Source organism: Octodon degus, unplaced genomic scaffold (assembly GCF_000260255.1).
Source record: "Octodon degus isolate 3935 unplaced genomic scaffold, OctDeg1.0 scaffold00221, whole genome shotgun sequence".
Lineage (NCBI taxonomy): Eukaryota > Metazoa > Chordata > Mammalia > Rodentia > Octodontidae > Octodon > Octodon degus.
The window spans coordinates 1,053,942-1,061,778 of NW_004524797.1; the positions used below are offsets into that span (position 1 = coordinate 1,053,942).

The 7,837-nt window shown below is 54.6% G+C and overlaps 2 protein-coding genes across 5 annotated transcripts in view; both read right to left on the reverse strand.

Moving 5' to 3' along the window:
• The window catches only part of Coro2a (coronin 2A), a 75,715-nt gene extending 71,082 nt beyond the window's left edge, over window positions 1–4,633 (reverse strand). The window contains exon 1 of the mRNA XM_004645218.2: window positions 3,803–4,633. Coding sequence (XP_004645275.2) covers window positions 3,803–4,012 — 210 coding nt within the window. The 5' untranslated portion in view covers window positions 4,013–4,633. The remainder of the gene's footprint in view (window positions 1–3,802) is intronic.
• A 116-nt stretch (window positions 4,634–4,749) lies between these two features.
• The window catches only part of Tbc1d2 (TBC1 domain family member 2), a 44,722-nt gene continuing 41,634 nt past the window's right edge, over window positions 4,750–7,837 (reverse strand). For 2 of the 4 annotated variants that reach the window (XM_023705458.1, XM_023705457.1), the window contains exons 9-11: window positions 6,422–6,607; window positions 5,780–5,901; window positions 4,750–5,188 (exon numbers count right to left, since the gene is read on the reverse strand). In XM_023705458.1, the coding sequence (XP_023561226.1) occupies window positions 4,981–5,188; window positions 5,780–5,901; window positions 6,422–6,607 (516 nt within the window). In that variant the 3' untranslated portion in view covers window positions 4,750–4,980. The remainder of the gene's footprint in view (window positions 5,189–5,779; window positions 5,902–6,421; window positions 6,608–7,837) is intronic. The other 2 variants (XM_023705459.1, XM_023705460.1) reach the window with 2 other exon arrangements.

Consider the following 7,837-nt stretch of genomic DNA (forward strand, 5'->3'; position numbering starts at 1 on the left):
GCGGGGCCCGACGCGGGCGGGGCCGAGCCCAGGGCGGGGATGTCCCGCCAGGCCCCGCCCCTCCTCGCCCGCAGGGCCCGCACTCCCTCCGCCCAGCGCGCTCCAGGCTGGAGCTGGTCTCTGGGCGCGCGTGGTGGCGCGCGCACCGCAGTGATTGGGGCTGGGGCCGTTCCGAGACATAGCGGAGACGGACCTTGAGGGCTGCCCAGCTTCACGTCCTGCCGTACTCTCGTTGCATGTCCTGGAACAAGGGTCTCGACCTCCCGGAGCCTCAGTTTCCCTGGTGAAATTGAGACGGTAGCTACGTCTATCTCACACCATTTGAGAACTGGATCAAAGATCCCGGCGAGCGCGGTGCGTCCGCAGGTCCGGCTGGGGAAGCGCGCCTCACACCTTGTGGGCCTTGAGGGAACACTGGGGCTTCCCAGGGCCCTGGAGGAAAGAAGCCTAGAAGACCGCCGAGCGATATCCAGGAGGGGGCGCTGCTGCCTTCTCTGAGCCTAGGCTTGGTAGAGGGGGAACGGAGGCCTTGACCTTTTTTTCTATTTATTTATTTAGTACAGGGGCCTTGACTTCTCATTACCTCCACCTAACACCTGCTGAGCCAGGCGTAGCTCTGAGCACCTTGTGTGTCTTACTTCACTGTCGTACAAGTTGGAAGGTTGGTGTTATCGCTCATCAATTTTCCATATAAGGAAGTTAAGGCACAGCTAGTAGTAATTCAGTCCCAGGCAGGGCAGGGTCAAGCTCAAACCCCTGGGTTTGTGTAGCACTCTGGGTTTGGTACAGTGATGTGTCTGTAAGGGTCTAGAACAGTGCCTGGTGCGTCGTAGGCACCCAATATGTGGTTGAGTGGATAAAGTTACTGTGTTCTACTTTACATATGTTAGTTACATTTGAACCTATAAACCCTTTTATCTAGCTATCCTTTCCGGTTTCATCATAGTTAAGAAAATAGAGATTGCAGGCTGGAGAGATAGCTCAGTAGAATAAACGCTTGCCTGGCAAGCACAGGGTCCTGAGTTCAATCCCCAGGACCACAAAAAAAAAAAAAAAAAAAAAAAAAAAAGAAAAAAAAAAGAGAGAGAGATTGGCTGAGTTCTTGGGGGCTCTTGATGGTTTTTCTTTTTCTTTTCTATATTTAGGACAGAGTCTACAGGGTCTCACTATATAGATCAGACTTGTAGTGATTCTCCTGTTTTCAGCCTCCCAAGTGCTGAGATTACAGGCGTGTGCCACCATGCCCAGTCTCAATCGCCATCTCAGCGCACCCTGCGGGGCCGGGCCTGCACAGCACGCCAGAGATGGAACCCTGGCCGCTGTGTTCTGCCTAAGCCGGCACTCTGAACTATCAGGCTGGCCCTTTTTGATGGTTTTTCAACTGCCAGGGCCAAAGCCTATAACTCAGTCTAGCAACTTAATTCACTTCACTTGGCCATTCCCCTGCCCAGAGCTGAGGGGTCCCCTGCTTGTCCTTCAGGCAGTGTCCAGCGTGGGTCTCCCCTGCAGCTTGAGCACTGAGGCACCCAGGAAGGAAAGCAGACAGTGTACACCTGGTACCAGCATGCAGGAGTTGGACATCTGAAGTTTCAAAACAGTGTAGGGACACAAAACAGCATATGGACACAGTAGGGATGTGGGGGGATTCCTTTCCCTATTGGTGGCACACTTTTTATGTGCATTGCACTTGGGGCAGGTGGGAGGTGCCAGAAGGTCTCTTGGGCCAAGACATCTGAATGTCTTAAACCATACAGGGCTTGGCCTGAGTCTCAGCTACCAGCTGCACCATCATTTGTCCATCTAAGCCAGGTCCAGGGTCCCAGAGGCCCAGTGGTCCCCTCTTTATATGTGTATCTTTCCACTTGTGTTGTGGCCAGCACTGTCTGGGAAAAAGCTGACTTGATAAGGACTTCTAGGGACTGTGAGCATATGGGCCTGAGGCACTGTCACCGCCTGGGGCCCCCCTGGGGTTGCTGTGGAGAGGTGTACATGTGCATGGGGCTTGCTTTTCTGTCACCTCCCTCCCTTAGTCCTGGTTCAGATGTGGAAGGCCACGCCCGACTGTAGGGAAGCTTCAGCCCCAGTGGGTCCCTTACCTATCAGTGCCCTGTGAGAACTTCACATAGCATGCCTGACTCCAAAGTGGGACCACTTGCCAGCACTTTTCAGTGACCTCCTCTTCTTGTCAGGTTATCAGCATGGCCAGCTTTGTCTGATTGCCACAAAGGGGTCAACTGCTGGTTTGGGACCAGCACAGGCAGGCGTGTGTGTGTGTGTGTAGTCGTCTCTGCCCTACCAGGAGCTCTCTGTACAGTGCAGCCCCATGTCCATGGGAAGGGAGCTAGGAAAGACAGACAGCATGGGATGGGGAGTCTGTGTGGGGATGGAAGCCTTGAGCACAGGCATCCGTGGAAGACAGTGTATACCTCCCGCTCTGGGTGTGGGATCTTCCAGAGTCCTCCAGGTCATTCTTTTATTGAGGCATCACCCCTTCTAACCCTCCCCTATAGAATTTGTCTATACCCCAGTTGCTAGGGCCTGGGGCCTGGGGGAGGGACCCTGGGGCACAAGGCTCATCCCTGGGGTAGGAAGGTGGCTGTGCAGGGGATCAGATCCTCCAGACTGGAAGGCAGCAGCCTCTAGGGAAGGGGAGACAGCTGTGGTGTGGGGCAGCAACTTGACACCGTGGTGGGCCCCAGACACTCTCCAGGAAGAACAGCAGAGGGTGGGCAGGCTCCCTGGGAGTGGCAGCAGCTGGGGTAGGGCAACATCCTTGCTGAAATATGGTCTCCCACTCCTGTTCATCTCTATAAAGGGAGAGGTGCTCCAATTCCAGCCTGAGGCAACAAATTGGAAGTTCTTCTGTCCCCCACTTTCCTTTGCTAGACCTAGTCCACAAAAGACCGCAGCAGGGCAGCCCTCTCCCCTGGGAGGTGTGTAGGTTCCAGAGAAGGTACAGGAACGCTGGGCCTCAGCTCACAAGCTTGGCTCCACATCTTGGCTGTGTGACTCTCCAAAGGTTAACCTCTCTGTGTTGGCTCCTGTCAGCCCCCTCTGCGTGAGCTGGTGAACAGGAGGAGGGTACTGCAGGATGGGCCCTCCTCAGTGCCAGCTTCTCCCCTCAGGGATGGAGGAAGCAGTCAGTCTTTAAGGTCCTGCCAGTGTATCAGAATGCCTCTAGCACAGGTCCAGCACCAACACTGCACCAGAACCACTTGGTCCTAAGGTACAGCCAGGGAGGAGTCAGAGTGGAGAAGAGAAAGGGGGAGAAAGGAAAGAGAAGGGACAATGGGAAAAGAGGAAAGAGGGGTGGAGGCAAGGCAGGAGGGAGGGAAAGAGGTATGAGGGGCAAGGAGGATGCTGAGGAGGGAAGAGGAGGCTGCCCTTCATCTGGCAGGTACTGTGCCTACTCTGCTGTTTTTTTTTTTTTTTTTCCCCTGAAAAGGGGGATTGAACTCAGGCCCTTGCGCTTGCCAGGGAAGCGCTTATTCCACTGAGCCATCTCCCTGGCTGCTGTTTTGTTTTTGAGAGGCAGTCTCCGCGCTGCCCAGGTTGGCCTTGAACTCAGCCCTTCCTGCCTTAGCAGTCAAGTAGCCAGGATTACAGGCGTGTACCACATCTGGCTCATCAGGGTTTTGCTTTTGCTAGAAGGATGTGGATTTTGGGCTAGAGTCAGAGGGACTACTGGGCCTTCCTAGGAGGAAGCTACTGTTGGATGCTTGTCTCCCTGTGCTGGGCCAGCATCATCTTCCACCCACCTGTGTGCCCCACAAGGATGCTGAGGCCCAGGCTACTGCCTCACCTGTTGGGTGCAGCCAGGACCCGCAGGCTGCTCTCCTACCACCACCACATTTCGTGGAAACTGGAAGTGACAGAGCCTGCGTTTAGCATAAATGAAGGCAAGGGAGGTGGGTACAGGGCCTTCACAGGGAAGTCTGGGTTCCAGGGCAGTCCAGGTACGGAGGTGGAGCTCCGAGCATCCTCCCAGAGCTACGCAGGATGGAGGCAACATCCTTCAAGTTCATGCCTGCGTGTGGCAGGAAAGGATGCCGACCCTGGTGATGAGCACTTCCCTACCCTCTGCCAGGAGTCCCAGATCAAGGCTGGGAGGAGGGAGGGCAGCGTTATGGGCTCTGAGGTAGCCTCCAGGGAGCAGGGCTCCATGGGAGACCCTTCCCCATGCATCTTGCCCAAGAGAGCCTAGCTCACCCATGTTTGCTGAGAAATAAGTCATCAAATCCACAGGTGCAGCCATGAGCTCTGCCTGAGGTGGGGATGAGGAGCCTCTGTCATTCTGTCAAGGACCTGGAAGGGCACAGAAGAGCTGACACTTGGCCAGTCACAAAGCCCTGAGCTTAGCCCTGAGGTGGGGTGCAGCTTGCCCCGCAGCTGCCTGCTTGCTCCAGCCAGTGCCAGGCCAGAAGTAGGGTGCCTGACCCAGGGCTCCTTGCTTAGCCTCCACAGTATTCATGCTGGTAGGCAGTGGTTTAACTCCCCAAGATGGGTTGTGAGCAGAAAGGGGCATAGTGGCCCAAGGTCAGGAAACAGGCTCTGGTACACAGGGGCAGTCTGGATGCAGCCTGGAGGACAGCTGGGACCATGACAATTGGGGGCCTATCTGCAGAGGAGCCAGGAGATGGGCAAAATGAGTCAGAGGTCAGCACAGGAAGGCCCTGGTGGTAGCAAACCCTGGCATTTGGGCCCCATCCAGGAACAACTGATAACTGAGACCCATTTAAGTGAGCAATTTTCATACTGACACTGCTTTATAGACAAAACTTAAGAATGCTCAGGGCCTCCGTGTGGGGTGCAGGCAGGGTGGCATCCTCGAGTCAGTGCTCCTTGAGAGGTAACCCAATTAACGGCTTCACCGTAACACCCTGCTGGAGAGACCGAGGCCTAGGGAAAGAAGGGACTTATCCAGGGTCAGATGGAGACGGCTCTGGAGCCCTGGTCCATGCCAGGCTCCACGGCTTTGGATCAGGCGTCTCCCTCCCCTTCATCCTCACTAGCGCCCCCCTCAGGCCTCTTGTCATCCCTGGGCGCCTGCCTCTCCAGGTACTGGGCCTTGAGCAGTTCCAGCTTGCGCAGCTCAGCATCCAGCTGTTCCCGGTGAGCCGCCCGCAGCTGCCGCAGCTGTTTCATAGGGAAGGGATTCATGTCACTGAAGGCGATGTGCATCAGCTTCCTGGAAGAGGGCACAGTCAGCCAGAACATGAGGTTTGCCAGGCCTGAGCTTCCTGGCCTTCCCAGAGAACTGTTCACCTGAGGGGCTGGGCTGAGCTTTGTCCCTGGGCCCTGTGCTCAGGGAGGAAATAACAACTATGTCCATGTCCACCCAGAAAAGCGTGTGCTAAGGAAGGGAAAGCTCACAGAGGCACCTAACCTGGAAGGATTAGGGCCGTCAGGGAAGGCTTCCTGGAGGAGGTGATGTGGGAATGGGGTTTTCAGAAGGGACTACTGCCAATCAGGCAAACACGGTGATGTGGGAGGAGGTGGTAAGGAGGCACCATAAGCAGAAGACATTGTGTGAGCAAAAGCCCAGCAGAGGCTTGTTCTAGGAACTTAGTCCTGTTTCCAGGTCTGCAGCCCAGGGATATCAGGGCAGGGGAAGGTGGAAGAAAACTGAAATGCCTGGAGAAATCAGCTGCTCCACTGAGGGTAGATGGCACACAGAGAAGCAGACCTCCTCGGCTCCCACACTATGATAGAGGATCAGTCTCTACTACTGGGGTCTCTTCCATCCCCAACAGCTGGGGTATTGGCAGGGGGAGCTCACCGGCTGTCACAGATGGTCTTGGTGAAGAAGCGCAGGTACTGATAGATCTCCAGGCCATCTTGAAGTTGCAGGATTGCCTCCTCGTTGTACTTGAAAATGGCCAAGGCATAGCGGAACACCACCTGGGGGCATGGGCATGGTGGGGGCTCTGGCAGGATGCCGTGGTGAGGGGACAGGCTGCAGACAGTGAGGCCTTGAGGCACTAGCATGAGGAAGGCCAAGGACCCCACAGCTTAAAATCAAGGGGTTTGGACCGAGTCCAAGCTTTACCCTGGACTTTTCCCATGGTGAGGCGAGGCAAGATGTTGGTCCTGTAGGACGCAGTGGGTTAAATCTTTGTTGTTCCATGAGGCTTTGGTGATGGGACCTGCCCAGCCCCAAGCTCTAGCTTTCCAGTGCAGGGCTTAGTCCAAAGAGGAGGGGAGAGAGGGGCCTGAGTGATGAAGGCAGCAGGCAGCATTCAGGGCCCCCAGCCCTAGGGCCCATCTTCAGTGGCACAGAAACAGCTTCTTCCATTTTACTGTATGTGAACATGCTGTTAGATGTGCCCAATGTCCCTGCCAGGGAAGCACTATCTTCCTGCTTCCTCAGGACACAACCAGGATCTAGAGTGGTGAAAGGACTGGCCCAGCAGCACCCTACCTTGGTTCCCTCATATAGGAATGCATCCCAGACCCGCAAGAGGATGTCACTGATGAGACTGTCTGCAAAGACCACGAGGAACCAGTTGAAGGTGATCAGGGACAGGTTCACATGGTGCTGCCCAAGGTGGGCCATCAACCGGGGCAGCTTTTCCGAGAGGAGGTCCTGGAGCACTCTCTGGTCTACCTGGAAGGCAGCGAGAGGGCCATCACCTGCAGCCCAGGGTCATGGTACCTCCTTCCCTGTTTGCCCTTTCAGGTGCAGTTAGTCCCTGTACATCCTGGCTCCCGTGTGGGCCTTGCCTTGCCCAGGATGCACACTGCCTGCTCCCTGACACAGGCCGGTGTCACACAGCCTGGCTCTGCAGTAGAATTTGCTGTGGGTGGGCAAGTCCTTAGGTCCTTTGCCCACCTGAACCTCAAACCTAGCTACTCTTCCTGGCAGTCTGGAGGAACAGGAGCTTCATCCCTAGGTTTCTATCAGTTGGTACTCATGTTGGGCCTGAGGCCTGAGATGCTTGGCAGATGGTTGGGGAAGCTTCTGGGACAGGTGTTCTGTCACATTAGACATTAAGGGATCTTTTTGAAAAAGGATGGTGTGGGCCAGTGCTTGCTAGTGACCTTCCTGGTGGCCACTGTCATGCTACTATCTTTGTTTGACAGGACCTGCTCATCAGGGGCCTCCAATCCCTGGGCCATGGACTGATACCAGTCTCTAGGCTGTTAGGATCCAGGCTACATAGCAGGAGATAAGGGGTGGGTGTGAGTAAAACTTCATTTGTATTTATAGCCGTTCCCCATAGCTCACATTACCACCTGAGTGCCACCTCCCATCGCATCAGCAATGCCATTAGGCTCTCATAGGAACACAACTTACTGTGAACTGCATATGAGAGGGATCTAGGTAATGCACACATGAGGATCTAATGCCTGACTATAAGAGGTGAAGCTGAGGCAGTGATATCAGCACTGAGGAGCAGCTGCAAATGCAGAGCAGTATAGCAGACAGATTTGACTGTATGCAAGTCATAAGAAGTCGTATTTTCAGATTTAGAAGACAACTCTTATCAGTGACCAGCAAGTAAAAATTAAGCTGCCTCTGGTAGTAGGTGTTAGAGTGGCAAGTGAGTGGTGTATGTCAGTTGTACAGCCACATGTGGTGTCAGAATCCAATACTTAGTCTACATGTGGCCTGCCCATTATTTTATTTACTCCTTTTGTCTACGTCTCTTTTCTGCAGTGTACATTTGCTTCATTCACAGTTTTGGTAACCTACAAGCTGATGATGATCCCAATGAGAAAAAGTCACTGGAGATTTCTTTTGAAAGTGCAGCAGCCAGGGTTCAGTTTCTGGCAGGCCCTGCCAGCCCCACCCCTGGGGCACACTGAGCCAATGAATGAGACTGGGTGTGGTGGC